The sequence below is a fragment of the Triticum aestivum genome, chromosome 2A (genome assembly GCF_018294505.1).
Source record: "Triticum aestivum cultivar Chinese Spring chromosome 2A, IWGSC CS RefSeq v2.1, whole genome shotgun sequence".
NCBI classification, from domain to species: Eukaryota; Viridiplantae; Streptophyta; class Magnoliopsida; order Poales; family Poaceae; genus Triticum; species Triticum aestivum.
In genome coordinates this window covers 60,634,071-60,650,494 of record NC_057797.1, presented here as the reverse complement: position 1 = coordinate 60,650,494, position 16,424 = coordinate 60,634,071, and the positions used below count along the sequence as shown (strand labels likewise).

Here is a 16,424-nt window from a genome sequence, read left to right as displayed (position 1 = left end):
CCGCCCACCCGTCCATATCGGTGGTTGGCGACGATCCAATCGTACATGCCAGCCAGCTGATCATTTCGACATAGCTGTCGTCGTTGACCATTGTTGGCATCCATGTGTACGCAGCCGAGCCATCTACGGGATCATTTTCACTTGGACATGAGGTTGGCCGATCGATGGGTTGTTGCAGCTCACCCCCGTCACCGAAACTCTGAAGGATATACCCGCACAGATCGCGTCAAAAACGGCCCCAAATCGTCATCGAGTTCCATGTACGTACGTGACGACGGCTCGGTGCGGCCGACATGCGCGTTTTCTATGCACCCCGGTACGGGAAACAAGTCGTGAGAAGGTTCGCCTCGTGGCGTTTTGGCAACATGCCCCGGCGTAGTGCCAGCAGTGTCCGGACCAACTACGGCGACTTATTTGTCCCATGTTCAGGCTAGCTCATGCTCCGTGATGATCGTGGCGGGGAAAGGTTGTTGCCCCGAATCTTACGCTTAAACTACTGATTAGGTCTTCATCACGCTCATGTGATGCCATATTCCCCCTTCACCGGCTATGCCGGCGCCGTGCATGCAATTATATTTTTGTTCTTTCTTGGAGTGCAATATACGGTGGGTGGGTGTACGTTCTACTCCTATTCGATTATGCCTAGCTAAAAAAATTTGTTATTTCACTAGATGATGGCACGGATTTCGGTGTGTGACGAGTCATGGCGACGGTGGAGCGTAACCACTGCCACGCCATCTCATCAAGATGACCACAAGTGTGATGCTGCACTGCAACAATGACATATTTCTTAGGCAATTGCCATGATTAAGTAAGAGTCCCCTATATATATTCCCTCTTCCTTTTTGTGGCAACCCTGCGATTAAACGTTCGTTGGAGCTCGCGCCTCAGCTCCAGCCATGGCAGAGAAGGTGAGTGCCCCGTTTCATGCGTACATGCTTGAGTTAAATTTTGCATGCATGCATGTATGCATGGTTAATTTGGAAGTTGTAGTGATGGTGTTGTGAGCTCTTTGTGTTGATTCTCCTGCCATGCGTGTATCCACCAGGTATCCACGTTGATCATTGAAGCCAACCTCGAATGCGAGAAATGCTACAGGAAGATTCAGAAAGTGCTATGTAAACTCCAAGGTACGTAGTACAATAGTCAAGCACTCAATTTAGTTGTGTCAAATTAACCATGTGATAAGAAGTGGAACCATTTTATGTTTCGCTTATTAACTTCGATGCGATTAACATCGATGGATCAGAGAAGGAGAAGATCAGGACCATCAACTTCGACACCAAGAAGAACACGGTGACCGTCTCCGGCCCATTCGACCCGGTGAAGCTGTCCAAGAAGCTGCGATGCAAGGCGTGCAAGGCTATCAAGGACATCAAGATCATCGAAGAAAAGAAGCCCGATGCCAAGAAGCCGGAGGAGAAGAAGCCAGAGGAGAAGAAGCCCGAGGAGAAGAAGCCGGCCGCCGATGGCTGCAAGTGCTGCTGCAAGAAGCCCGATGAGAAGAAGCCGGATGAGAAGAAGAAGGCCGACGAGAAGAAGCCGGAAGAAAAGAAGGAAGAAAAGAAGGAGGAAAAGAAGGAAGAAAAGAAGAAGACGGATGAGAAGAAGGGCGAGGAGAAGCCCAAACCGGCCGCGCCGGCGGCACCGTCGACGACGGTGAACCTGCAGTTCACGCAGATGTGCAACCTCTGCTACCCGTGGCCGTGCAGCGACCCGAGCCACTGGGGAGGCGTGCATCAGTACCCGCATCCCCAGCAGCCGCAGTGGCCGTGCGAGCCGCCGCAGATGCCGGCCTACCCCGCCCCGCACCACCCTCAGCACCCGCCCTGGGCGGTGCCGGCGACCCCGAAGAGGCAGACGTGCGGAGGCCCGGCGTACTGCAGAGGAGGGTGCGGCTCGTGCGGCGGCGGCGGCGGTGGCGGCGGGTACGGGGCGTGGCCGCCGCCGATGCCGACGCCGCTGCAGATGATGCAGCCCCCGCCGATGGGCTGCGGCGGGCCGGCGTCGTCGTGCAGAGGGTGCAAGGGCTGCCGGATCGTGCAGGAGGGGAGGTTCATCTACGAGGAGTACCCGCCCAGTGCGTGCACTGTCATGTGATCTCAAGCCGGCAACCGTGCATGCATGGCAGTTCGACCACCTCTCTGCATGTTGTTCTTCGTGGTAATTCGATGTTCCATGTTTGTCCTGTATGTTTCGTGCACAGTACTGCATTTGTTTATGTGTACCTGTAGCAAAGAAGGTGTAGCTGCCACGTACATTTTTCAGTGTGAAAATATATGCTCTCGGAACAATTGATGTAGCTTTGTATAGATAATTTGAATTTTTGGGGCACTAAAAGTTTGGAAATGCTAGTATTTGTCAATGTTTTAAATAGCCGTCTATAGCACCGCTATAGCAGTTTGAGCATGGTGCCGTTAAATGATAGACTATAAGGTTCTTGTATAATTGTCAGAAAAAGTTCTCAAATAGCCGGGTATACCTCTGCTATAGCTGATTTGGAGAACTACAGCTATTTGGCATAACCCGCTTCTACGTAGAGCTACGTGAAAACTGATTTGGGATGATTTGAAAAAATAGCCCGGGCCCCACCCCATGAAAATTTGGGGGTGGGAGGGGAGTAGATTAGGAGGTTTATTACCTAGATGGGTACGTAGGTGTAGGATTATTGTTGTGGACACTGGCAGGGGAAGCCACTCACGGTAGAGCGATGCGGTGAGAAGAAAGAGACCGACTACGGGGAAGTTGCCTGGTTTTATGATTTGGGTCAGTCAATTTCTAATATATCATTGATTACCAAATAGACTGATCCAATGTCAGTCAATTTCGATGATGCAACAGCAGCATAGTAACCACACGTAAGGCAAGACCGATGTCCGATGGAGCAAAGAAGGCAGCACGTGCACGGAGTCGTTCCAAGGCCCATTGGGGGTTTGGGCTCCACCTTGAGAAGGTGGCCCAGCTGCTGGGCATGATGGAAGCAGCAACCCCAGCTCAACGAGCAGCCAAAGAGAGCACTCAAGCCTTTTGCAAACAAAATAAAATCAACAACCCGTTAAGCCAGTGGTATAAATTTAAAGAATAAATGGAAAAATAAAACGGAATTTGTATTTTCCGAACGTTCTCACCTTGTGAATAGATCCGAACGAGTCGATCGGCTCGAGCGCTCCACCTTCCCGTCGCTCGCTCATTTTTCAAAAAAAAAGTTAGAGCTATGGCACTCAATCCTTGCACCTGCTGCGTGCAGGGCCGACCCGATAACCAACCCAGCTAACTCTATTCGTCGGTTAAAGATAAGTTACGTTTTCCTTTATCATACCACCGCTCCTTTGCATTACAGCCAAAAAACTAGAAATAAATTTGATGTTTGTGTGTGGGGTGCCTTTGGACTCAGACCTGAGTCTCTCGTAACTAAGCTCAGGCTCATTAACCAGCTCACCTAAATTACTTTTGTTGTCTTACCCTCTAATTTTGTACCTAAGTTATCATGGAAAATTGAGAGGATTGAGATGGGAGCACGCAATCCTTGCTCCCATTATGGTAGCATGTTTATCTTCATTTCAAGACCACGAGCACGCAACCAATGCATGTCATCGGGCTTCGAGACTTGATAACTTAGGTACAAAGACCACGATAACTTTGATCCGTGGATCAAAGTTATTGAAAACATAACACTGATAATTTTTTTGTAAATAGCACGATAATATACACTTCCGAACTTGATAACTTAGGTATCAACACCGCGATAATTTTGACCCGTGGAAAAAAGTTGTTGAAAACATAATCCGGTAACATCTGTGTAAATAACATGGTAATATAGGCTCCCGAACCTGATAAATTAGGTACAAACACCACGATAACTTTGACCCGCGAAAAAAAAGTTGTTGAAAACATACACTGATAATTTTTTTGTGTGTAAATAGTATAACAATATAGGCTTCCGGTCCTGATAACTTGGGTACAGACACCACGATAACTTTGACCCATAAAAAAAATTGTTGAAAACATACCACTGATAACTTCTCGTGTAAGCAACATGTTAATATACACTTCCGGACATGATAACTTAAGTACAAATATCACGATACTTTGACTCGTGTAAAAAATTTGTTGAAAAAACATATCACTGATAACTTCTCGTGTAAATAACATGTTAATATACACTTCCGGACATGATAACTTAAGTACAAACATCACGATAACTTATTCATGTAAAAAAATTGTTTGCAAACATACTCCAATAACATCTGTATAAATAACATGATAATATAGGTTGCCCAGACCTAATAACTTAGGTAAAAACACCACGATAACTTTGATCCGTGAAAAAAAATTGTTGAAAACATATTGTGATAATCTTTTGTGTAAATAGCATGGTAATATAGACTCTCGGTCCTGATAACTTGGGTATAAACACCACGATAACTTTGACCCATAAAAAAACTTGTCTAAAACATACTCCGGTACGATCTGTGTAAATAACATGATAATATAGGTTGCCCGGACCTGATAACTTAGGTAAAAACACCACGATAACTTTGATCCGTGAAAAAAATTTGTTGAAAACATACTCTGATAACCTTTTGTGTAAATAGCATGGTAATATAGACTCTCGGTCCTGATAACTTGAGTACAAATACCACGATAACTTTGACCCATAAAAAAACTTATCTAAAACATACTCCGGTACGATCGATCTGTGTAAATAACATGGTAATATATGTATAAAGAGCTGATAACTTATTTAGCCCAGGCATGATAACTTTTGATCCAGAAAAAAGTATTCGAAATATGCCAACATGGTATCTAGTTTCGAAGGTCTCGCCATGGTGGATTTTTTTGTGAAAACAAATTTTTGATCGAACAGACGGTTTGAACTACAAAATATTTTGAAATTTCAAAATAAAGAGAATATACGATGGCATTAGTTTTTCTGCACTCTTAGTGCATTTGCACGTGGGAGAAAGTAGAAAGAAATTATTTTTATGCCCGGAATTTGCCTATGTAAACATCGTGGTAACTTTATAGCACAGACGTGATAACTTGTATACCCTAGGCGTGGTAACTTTTTACCCGAAAAAAAAGTCGTCGAAACATATCAACATGACATCTAGTTTCGTAGGTCTCGTCGAGACGAATTTTTTATGTGAAAACAGTTTTATAATCCGAGCAACGGTTTGAACTACAAAACATTTTGAATTTTGAGTTTTAGTGGAATCTTTTGTGACATCATCAATTTTGTTTTTATGTGCATGCAGTTGTTTACGAGGCTGAATTCCTTCGTAATGAAAAAGCATTTAACGCATATTACATGCTGTTTTGTTAGCGAGCTTGCATGCAATCACACTGCTGTGGGATCGTTCGGATCTATACCTATAATCCGAACGTTTGGAATATATAACAGTCCAAAATAAAAATAACAAAACAAAAATGAAGTATTCCAAGAATTAATTAATAAGTGGAATTGGTATTACCCTTTAAAAAGAAGAAGAAATTAAAAGTGAAGTTTTCTAAGGAAAATTGAATTTGTGGCATTGGTATTACCCACTAAAACGAATAAAATGAAATACAACTACAAAAAATAAAAAAACGAAGTTTTCTATTGAGGAATGAATTAGTGTCATTGGTATTATCCTTTAAGAAGAAAGAAAATTTAAAAGCAAAACAAATAATAACAATTTTTTTCACACAACTAACATAGTAATTGCAGTTCTTATAATAGGCAAGAATAAGAATAAAATAGTAGAATTTCTAAAAAAATCATGAATGCGAATAGATAGTGCCACCACTAAAAGGAAAGAAGATAAAATACAAACAAAAACAAATCAAAATAACAAGGTTTTCTAAGAAAGAATGAATTGGCGGCATTGGTATTCTTAAGAAAGAAGATATAAAGAATTACAAAGTTTGCAGACAATTTGCACAGAAATTGTGCTTTTTTATATATGCACGAATAAGAGTGGAATGTTTCTAAATATGGAGGTATCCTCAAAAGATATAAATTAGTGGCATTGGTATTATAATTATAGAAGAAATAAGATTTAAAAAAATTAAAATTAATATAATGAAGTTTTGTAAGAAACAATAAATTAGTGACTTTGGTATTACCCTTTAATAAGAAAGAAAATGAAATAAAACTTAAAAAGTATCAAAATAATGAGCATTTGTAAAAAAGGAATAATTTAGTGGCATTAGTATTTACCTTTAATAAGAAAGAAAATGAAACAAATGTAAAACAAACAATGACAAAATTTGACACAATATACACAAAAATATTCAAGAATAAGCATGTAATAGTGAAAAAATGCAAAAACAATTATTGAGAAGAAATGAATTAGTGGCAATCGTATTATCATCAAATAATAATAAAAATAAATAATAATTAAATGAAAATCAAAATAATGAAATTTTGGGATTGGTATTACTCTTTAAGAAGAAACATAATTTAAAAAGTTAAAAACAAACTTGTACTAAAATTATACTTTTTGTAGTATGCAAACAACAATCATATAAGAGCGTAATTTTCACACATGTAGCATAGTATTTATGTGAATACATTTACACTGGCCCAACATCCCAAAAATACCAACAAAAGGAAAAACCTTAAAACAACTTATAAAGTAAAATTAAAAACACAAGCAGAAACGCATAAAAACAGAAAAACATTTTTAAAAAAGAGTCGGAGAGAGGGGAAGGCTGGCTGGCACATGTAATAGGCTTCAGCCCAATAGCAAATCGACTGACCAAAATATGTGGTCAATAAAAAAAACTGCCCAAAACTGCTGATAGAATTGACTAGGAAGAAAAGAAGAATCTGAAAGCAAAAATCAGCGGTTAAAAAAATCGACCGACCGAAAATCTATTTTCAGGCGACTTACATATAGGTAAAGTGGAGAAGAAGGAAAAGTGTGTATGTATAACTTCTAGTCTTTTCTTGGATGGATGTCACACACTCACAGTAAACAAAATTAAGCTTTTTCAGAAGAAAATATCAATGATAAGAGCACGCGCGTAGCGGTATGCATGCGTTCAGCCCGGTCCATTAATGGTTAACTGGTTTTTTCTTTCATGTTCATTCGGTATATCCATTTTAATTTGTTTCTTCGGCTTTCTTCCCCTTTCGCTTTGTTTTGCATAGTTTGTTCTAGTAGTTTATTTCTTTTTTTCGTACGTATGGGTATTTGCTGTGTATTTATTTTTTGTTTTCATTTTCTTTCTTTTTATGTTTCTCTGTTTTATATAGAAATTATTTTAACAAATACATGATGAACATTTTCAATGTGTGATTAATATTTTCACAATTAGTCTTAATTTTAGCTATGAGATGAATATTTTTATTTATGGAGTGGACATTTTACAAATATGTGACGAAATTTCTAATATGTGCATTTTAAATACTCAATATTTTTAAAAATATGCAATGAAATTTTTTAAAATTCAAAGTGGGCATTTTTTGACTTGATGAAAAAATTAATACACGACGAACATTTCTTAATATGGGATGTAAATTATTTAAATACGTGATGACCATTTTATAAACCCTTGCATTTATAAATACGTGATGAACATTTTAAAAATATACGATGGATGTTTTTTAAATACACGCTGATCAGTTCTCAAATATACATTAAAAAATTTAAATATATTATGAACATTTTCCAAAATCATGAACACTTCTATTATTAGTGAACATATTTTTAAAATTCTTGATTATTTCTACAATTTAAACATTTGAACCTATGAACATTTTAAAAGTTTTTTATTTCAAACAGTTAAGACAAAAGGTAGGGATTGTTTAATACTTTATGAACATTTCTTAATATTTTGTAAAAAAAAATTTCTAAACTGATTTTTTTAATTTTTGAGTTTTTTCTTCTGGAAACAAGTTTGGCCCGACCGATTCCATAGGCCCAGCCCATTTTAGCTCCCAGCACCAAATCACCACGTGCTTGCTCGCTTTCCCACGCCCTACGTGCAGGATGTGGCTATCTCGAGTGCGTGTGTGGCACTAAGAGTCGAAGACAAGGACGCATGTGGTGTCATGGGTGTGTCACATTTGCGGGGTCTACATGGCAAATGGGCCACCTCGCCCATCGCACACGAGACGCACCACGACTCTAGGGTGGAAAAATCTGGTAATATACTCTCTCAAAGGTTAGTTCAAATGCATCTCATCTCAAGGTGTGGCGTAATGTATGGGTGATCACTTGTCGTCGCTAAAGAGCTAGGAGAATGGGAGGTTCTTTGTACATGCGTACATTTTTTTAATGAAATATATTTTGAATTGAGTGTCCGAATTCCGAACTGTTTTGCATCAACATTTCAAAACTAAATCGCGTCTTAATACATTTTGGTGAATTTTTCCTCAGAGTAGCTTGTACTTCCAACAAAAATATACGTGTACTTCCAGTCAAAACATAGTTGTACTTCCACACATACAATGCTGTCACTCGTAGTGCCACTTGTACTCGTTGCACAGTGCAACATATACTCTCCTACGATGCAACATTTACTACCCACATATGCAACATGTACGCCTGGCAACATGAATTGTACGCACGGTGCAACATGTACCCTCCCGCATAGGGTACATGTACTTCCCTTGTATCATACATATACTCCTCGTGGTTACATGTACCACATATGGCGTGCCTGTACTTCGTGGATTCACCTATGTACTCCATCATGAAACTTACATATACTCATGAACAAACAAAAAAACGAAAAGAAAAACAATCAAAGCATATAAAAAACTCAAATGAAACAAGAAAAAGAAAGGCAAAAATAGAAAATCAATTCACGCGGAGATGTGTGCCATGTGTGACGTGTGTCAACACTAGAGCACGCGCATACGTTCCCAATCAGGGTTTAACCCCAAATTATTCGATGCACAAAAATCCTTATGCGTTTTGCATGAAGGGTACTTTTTTTAAGAAATGCAATGCGATTGTAGACGCTCAGGTATATGCACGTAAACTCAGCCCTATGAATGCATGCAGGTACGCCAGACCTCTATGAGCATTTCGAGAGATTGAGTCGGCAGATCTTGAGATTGACAATGTTACTATAGGTGCCTCGCCATCAACGGGAACGTCATCTTCCATTGAATGGATATTTCACACACGGATATTAAACATGCGGTTTTATCTCTGATGTGCCAAGGGTACAGCCCCCCTTTAAACATCCAACCACACCCACAAATTGGTTCTTCGTATTACCGACATGACGAGTGTCGCCCTAGTCTTGTGCAACTACCAACAAACAAGATGTTGCCCTAAGCGGCATATAAGCCTTGAGTTAACGTACAAGGAAGCAGCGCCTGAATGGAAGCATAAATGGACCAAACAATGTTTTAACATGTATGTTTAAATCTAAAAACTATATATTTTTTGACAAAAAGATTATAAGAGAGCCTCTATAGTATAGTTGGTGCAACAAATCCTAACTGCAAGTACTATGCCTTGAACCTGGATGGGCGTGAACCGTGAAGACATCGGCCCTTTCCACCACTAGGTTAAAATGCATTGATTTTCTACCAAGCATGTATATCCATATTTTATAAGAACTATTACTGTTCCCAAAAATATATAATATTTACATATACAAAAAACATGCATTAGAACAAAACATTAATGAACCTAAATATAAATATCCATTTATTTGTAAAAAAATCATCTCGCATCATTAAAAAAATTGCATTTAGAAAAACATATGCTATACATTTGGTAAAAAAAATCATGTGTGTTAGAATATATTTTCATGTAATTTAAAAGTGTTTACATGTTTCCGCAAAAAGCAAACAAAATGAAAATGAACAGTGTGAAGAAAGAAATCAATAAATAAATAACAGGAAAAGGCATCAAAGTAAAAAAAGGAAAAAGGGAGAAGGAAAAAATAGAAAATAAATGTAGTTATTTATTTAAAATAGTTTATGTTTACTTTTTATTTTATTTTATTCTCATATGCTCCTTTTTTAAAGTATAGCTTTAAAAGTGTTGGAATTTTTGAACTAGCGCACTCGAATGGTTCATGGAACAAAACACGTGATATTTGCAGTAATGAGAAGAGTGCACTAAACACTAAAAATTGAAATTTAAGTTCCATTACTTTTTCCCATGTAATTGATTATCCTTTGGTTTAAAAGGCTCTTATACAGGGGGGGAGAAGAATTTCGATGAAAAACTTTAAACCCGAAAAAGGTCCTTAATTCACGCAATTCTCCCTTAGCACATGTGCTCTTTCATTGTTCTATCATTCCCCTGTTATTTTTTGCACTGCCACTCTTGCTAGTGCACGGAATCTCCTAACAATAACTAGCAGACTGCCCGTGCGTTGCCACGGGCCAACACATGGATTTACTGAAAACGCTCTCACCCGCTTATTATACATAATAAAGCAACAATCAACATGCACGCAACTGCATACAACAATCTAATTTACTAAAATGCCCCCTTCCTTTAATTTCACATATGCAATAAGCATCTTTGTGGCATTGGTGAAAACTCCCTGTTGCATAAGATCTTCATAACACCAAAACAAAGGAAAGCTTCCAAGCGTTTCCAAATAAAAAAATTAACAATCTTCAAATCAATTAAAGGGGTAATCATTTCAACCCCAGGAGGCCAGAATGAGGACCCCTTTGTTGTTGAACTCATTTTTCACAAGAAGAAAAAAAAGAAAAGAAACATATATAAGATAATAAGAAAATCTACATCTCCTCAAATTAAGTATACATACAACAAAAATATGTTACTTTACCAACACAGTGAGAACAATTACTTCCTTGAGATTTCTAAGAAAAATATTCCTATTAGTTTTTCCTCAAGCAATTAACAAGGAATGGTTAGAAAAGTCACAATATATTCAATCTTAATGTGACATGTGCAGGTATGATCATTAAAAGTACAGACCGACTTGATCATGCAGATACTAAAGAAAGAAAACAACCCTGCTTATTCACCAATCCTAGAACCCTACATTGAAAGTTTCACGAAATAATTACAAAAACCAACAGTTCTTCAAGGAATTTACACCTGACATCTACTATGGTTTTAGAAATATTTCATTAGGTAAAAGGTAGAGGATGTATGCATATCTTTTGAGCTACTCTCAACCTCTTAATGTGACATGTGCATGTTTGATCATTAAAAATACACATTGGTCATGTAAATATTAAGGAAAGAAGAAAAAAAACCTATAACATTAGCAGATCATTAATGTTGCTACTACACAATATCTACAGTGGCTTGTTGTTGCTCTTTGTCTCTCCTATAACAATGAAAGTTGTTTTTCGAATCAAAGCTTAATTCATGAACGTTGCTAGACAAACAAAATTTTGAATGGACAAAGCGAAAAATATTCAAGACCTTGCTGGATTAAGAACCACTAATATCTAGATAAGGTCAAATGATATAAGAAGACATGAGGTCAAAACGATCACAGTAATAGCTCCGAAAGTAGAAGAATGATACAAGAACACATCAGTCAAATGATATAAGAAGACATGAACATTGTAGCTTACTGAAGATTGTCCCACTTTTCTGCCTAAAGCTTGGTCCTGACCTCCTGATTAAAAGACGCAATTAGGAAATGAGTATATATTTTCTTCGCAGATTCAATACCACCATCGCTGGTATATTAAATTAGACTATATCAAACACTGGATGTCTTTGAAAAATTCACATTAAAATTATCCTAGATTCCAGACGAACATGAAGAATCATGAAAAAATCACATTAAAATTATCCTAGCTTCCAGACAAACATGAAGAATCAAATTAGTCATTGGGTAAATAGGATGGTCCTACCTACCCGGCAGTTGGAATATAGTTTATTTTCTTACCCACTGTTATAACAAAACTTACAACATAAGAATCGACTGTTTGTGCAAATAACTAAATAAATTCTCTATTCTGTTAGTTTCTATTCATTTTCACTTGTCCCAATTCAATGATAAATCAATTGGCCAGATGTCCATTGATTATGATCGTCAAAGATAAATGAAATGCAACATCATCTCTCTTACACAGTATACCAAAAAAATGTAATTTACAGCATACTATCGAAGATGTCAAATAAGCAGGCTTCAATGATAACAGGTTCTTGAAGTACTTTGAATTGCCAAACCTTTCCACATGCGGCTACTAATAATTGCTATAGTAGATTAGAAAGAGAAAATACCGTGTCAAAACCTGGATTGTGATCATCCTGTCCCTGACACACGTCCATTCAGAGCTGAATGTCGGGCTAGAACCAATGAGCTGCAGCAGCGGCACCATTCACCACAACCTGCATAGCGTCCCACTAAACAAGAGCATCTGACATAGAAAAAAAACTTCATCAACTTTGCATCTGACATCAAAGGACTTCTGTTTAATAGCGGCTATACACAGAATTAGCAAAATAAAATAGCTACTTGAGAAGAACAAAAAGTTTAGATTAGTTTGTAAAGAAAAGGCCTTGGTGATTGTCTTCAAGTACAGAGCTTAGTTTACAGTATGAAGCATCCACATGAGAAGAAAAACCAAACAACTCCAGCGACCTGAACTGAGATGATATATGCATCATTCTTCTCTTCCAAACGCCCGATGACCTTCATATGGCTGATACTTGTATTTGTTTAAACTATCCTTGCATTGTGTGCATTCACAAACCAGATTGAAATATTCCCTTTTAGCAATATACAACTGTGCTCAACCAAAAATAAAATAAAATAAAAAATATGTAGCCATGCCCATCGTTGAAATATGATACTGTTGCCTAATTGTTTGTTCTCGCTGTACAGGAGGGTTTACCTTGTCGTGGCCTCACGCTCGCCTTAAGAGACAGAAATCTCGTTAGCAAACTAAGCAAAAGTCGCCTGAAACCACGCTCGCCTTGTCGGAGCATCCGCTCTTCGCTGCTCAAGATCGCGTCCACCTAGACGGTCTAGTCGCTAGCCACGCTCCCTTGAATGGAGCCTTGCCTTCACGTTATTTATGGATGACGGAGTGGTTGCACCGAAGTGGCAGATGCGGAGGAACAAACGGCATGCGCTCGCAAAGCGCGAGATCTAGTGGGCATCACAGTGGCAAAGTGCCAGAACTAGCAGCCGTCCCGGGAGGGGCCGATAGGCGGGTGGGGCTCGGGATGGCGCCGACGCTAACCCTAGCGCGCCGGCAGTTCGACCCTGCGATGGGAGTTCGTGTTTTTTTCCTATGAGAGAATGTAAACTTTCTTAACATTTAAATTTGGATCAATTCTTGAACATACAGTTTCTTAGAAAGAGCACCAAATAGCATTGTTAGTGTTCTGATCGAGATGAAAGAAAATGCCTCTTTTTATCAGATGTTTATTAGGTACATAACACCTTGCAACATATTATCTCCGGCTGCTGCCTACGCAAAGTGTAGTACGCACATGTTTTTGACCCACAAACACAACTAAGGGATGCCAGTGGAATTCAGAAAAGTAGATGATGTATGTCTGTAGGATAGATCTTCTACTGTATGCAAGGATTAAGTTAGATGGTCGCATACCTTGCTCAAGTTGCAGAACTGATTCCCGCAAAAAAGAAGTTGCAGAACTGATTCTGGAACTCCATATATCTGAATTTAGTCAGTAGCCATCCTGTATATAAATGAGAAGACAAATGAGAGACTAAATGTTGGCTGTAATGTCATACAAATGAGAGACTACGGTTACAATTGATTGTGCTGATACCGCAAGCAATGTGATTTATGTGTAAACGTAAGGATTAAAAAAGGTACATTGGAGCGCACAAGTTGTTGGAACCATAGCTGGATAGCTAGCGTCAATATTATCCAGCCCTCCAGTACTTCTAGTTGCAAGACAGCAATATTAAAACATGACGCTGAAGTGAGCAATTGACTAATTCTTCTGCCCCAGGTGCAAACTCTCCCAATCCTTACTCATGAATGGACACACAGACCGTTCACTTTGCGGATATACCATACATTGTCAGATTTCAAAGATTTTTATAAAAATCGCATACAACCTGATATAGGAATCGTACCATTGAGAAAAATGTCAGGCGATATTCTTGTCCCCTCCGAGACGTTGCAGACGCTGTTGGTGACGAGGCTCCTGTAAAACTTCTCCCACCGTGGTCTTCGGCAGTGGCAGAGCTTGAAAGAAAAACCTGGGCAGGCCAAACTAAAGGAGGCATCAGTACAAGGTTACAAGATGGAGTAACTACATCTGGTCAAGGCATTCCACTATCAACCATGAACCATCAAACTATTAAGTTAGCTCATATAAAAAAAGTTGAGATATAAGACATGAAAATCAGTTTCTCGATTCTTCATGCTTCTAAAATCTGTGATGGCATCTTCATAGCTGTTGTTCTTCCAATTCAAGCAATGACAATAAATGATGTTCCTCAACTTCAGTTATCTCATGTATTTTTCTTTTAATAACCAAATAGATTCTTCTCTGATTCTGATTTTACTTGACCATGACTACCTATATTGCAATTTGTATAAGATCGGGACTGTATAAGATGTATAGAACTGAAAGAAAAAAAATCAAGCCATTAATTATCAATTTGGGAATTTTGGGGAAGTACCAGTTTGCCTGCTTCTGTGCATGTGCAGCCGTGCATGGGCTCCTGTCCTTTGCGAGCAGTGGGCCGGCACGACGCCGCGGCCGCGCGGATGTTGCCGATCCTCTCGCTGCAGGCTGATGCCCCCTGTCTGCGCGATGCAAGATGTGAAGTGACGAGAGATTCCGGTGGCCAGCATCTGCACATTGCTCCCTGAGACGACGACGGGGGTCAGAGACGGGGGGGGGAAGAGATGGGGGTGGGTCAGAGAGAGAGAAGAGGAGGGATTCGTACCCATGGATCCATGGCTGCCTGAGCTTGCTGGCTAGGGATTCGGGTTCTCTGCCGCTGCGGCTGCGTGGTCATGGAGGAGGATAGTGCTGTGAGGTGAGGAAGAAGGCCCGCTCCTCTACTCCGCCGCACTCCACATCAAGCGCCGCTGCGAAGCCGGCGTCGATGCACGCGGATCCAGGGAGGTTGGGGGTCGGGCGGCGCCGGGAGTGAGGGAGGAGGTGGGGGCGGGCCGGCGCCCAGAAAAAATAAAAATATTATTTATCACATGCGGTGGTCAAGAAAACCAACCTTCCTCCAGCTATTTTCTTCACGATGCGTTGATTGATTAATTTTCTTGATCTACTTTTGTTACGTCAAAGCATGGCAAGTCAATTATAGACGCACATGAGAGTCATGTGCAGCTCCTGAGCTGTCCTTTTTTTCTTTTCTGTCGTTGAGGGAAGCTCCCGAGCTGTCCTCCACATTGCAGTGGTAGCTTTTTTTTTTTTGCAAAAAACTTTTAATCTATTTATCTTCAATCATGACAGTACAACGAACACTAGAAATAATAAAAATTACATCCAGGTCCGTAGACCACCTAGCGGTGACTACAAGCACTGAAGCGAGCCGAAGGCGCGCCGCTGTCATCGCCCCTCCCTCGCCGGAGTTGGGCACAACTTGTTGTAGTAGACAGTCGGGAAGTCGTCGTGCTAAGGCCCCATAGGACCAGCGCACCAGAACAGCAACCGCCGCCGATGAAGAATAATGTAGATCGAAAGGATCCAATCCGAAGACACGCGAACATAGACGAAAAACAACCAGATCCGAGCAAATCCACCGAGGATAGATCCGCCGGAGACACACCTCCACACGCCCACCAACGACGCTAGACGCACCACTGGAACGGGGGCTAGGCGGGGAGACCTTTATTCCATCTTCAGGGAGCCGCCGCCGTCTCGTCTTCCTGAGCAGGACAGAAACCCTAACAAATATGAAAGGAACGACTAACAACGGAGCCCTCTCGCCGGCCCTTACGAGGATCCACCTCGCCTCCATGGCCCTAGGGCCACCGGAGACGAGACAGACCTGCAGCGAGCCGGCGAGAGGCACAAACCCTAGCTTTTTTGATGGAGGAGGAGGCGGCTGCGACCCTTGGGCTAACTCCTTACTAGGTGCAGTGGTAGCTAATTAGCATGCTGTCGCCATAAAAATACTGATTAGTTTGGTCCGTTAAGGCATTGCCATCACCTACACTCATCGAGATTATGAGAGGCATTGATGAAGATCTCTTGGCACAATTTAGGCCGTATTAAGAATAGTTCTGTCAGCCTCGAAAAAAAAAGTGTATGCTGATGCGCTATTCAAAGAAAGAATGGACTGTCTAACTAGAACAAGTTTGTTAGTTAGTCTGTCGGTGCCACGGCCGGGATTTTAATGGAAAATTTTCTTTATGGATGTAGAATATTCTAACTTATGTTGACACCATCAACATTAGCTGCTAATTCTAAAACTTCAAAATTATCACCCTGCAAGCCAACGAATTGATTCACTATTTGTCCTCTCCGTCGATTTCATTTCCATGAGGGCTTTAGGAAAAAATCTTTTCCTTG

The 16,424-nt window shown here is 40.1% G+C and overlaps 1 protein-coding gene and 1 long non-coding RNA gene across 2 annotated transcripts; one reads left to right on the top strand and one right to left on the bottom strand.

The window, feature by feature from the left end:
- The first annotated feature begins 788 nt into the window (after positions 1-788).
- Positions 789-2,374, top strand: LOC123184708 (protein PYRICULARIA ORYZAE RESISTANCE 21). The gene is made up of 3 exons (XM_044596786.1): positions 789-911; positions 1,049-1,130; positions 1,250-2,374. Exons 1-3 carry the CDS (start codon positions 900-902, stop codon positions 2,098-2,100), a joined length of 945 nt encoding a protein of 314 aa, XP_044452721.1. The 5' UTR covers positions 789-899; the 3' UTR covers positions 2,101-2,374.
- Positions 2,375-10,728: 8,354 nt separating this feature from the next.
- On the bottom strand, positions 10,729-15,147 carry LOC123187456 (uncharacterized). The gene is made up of 6 exons (XR_006494010.1): positions 14,836-15,147; positions 14,566-14,754; positions 14,014-14,153; positions 13,517-13,607; positions 12,180-12,316; positions 10,729-11,565 (listed from the first exon to the last, which is right to left on the bottom strand). It is a non-coding gene; the product is annotated as an uncharacterized lncRNA (long non-coding RNA).
- Positions 15,148-16,424: the final 1,277 nt, after the last annotated feature.

Coding starts and splice junctions, on each gene's coding strand:
- LOC123184708 (XM_044596786.1), top strand. Junction 1,131..1,249: donor AGTGCTATGTAAACTCCAAG/GTACGTAGTACA, acceptor TCGATGGATCAG/AGAAGGAGAAGATCAGGACC.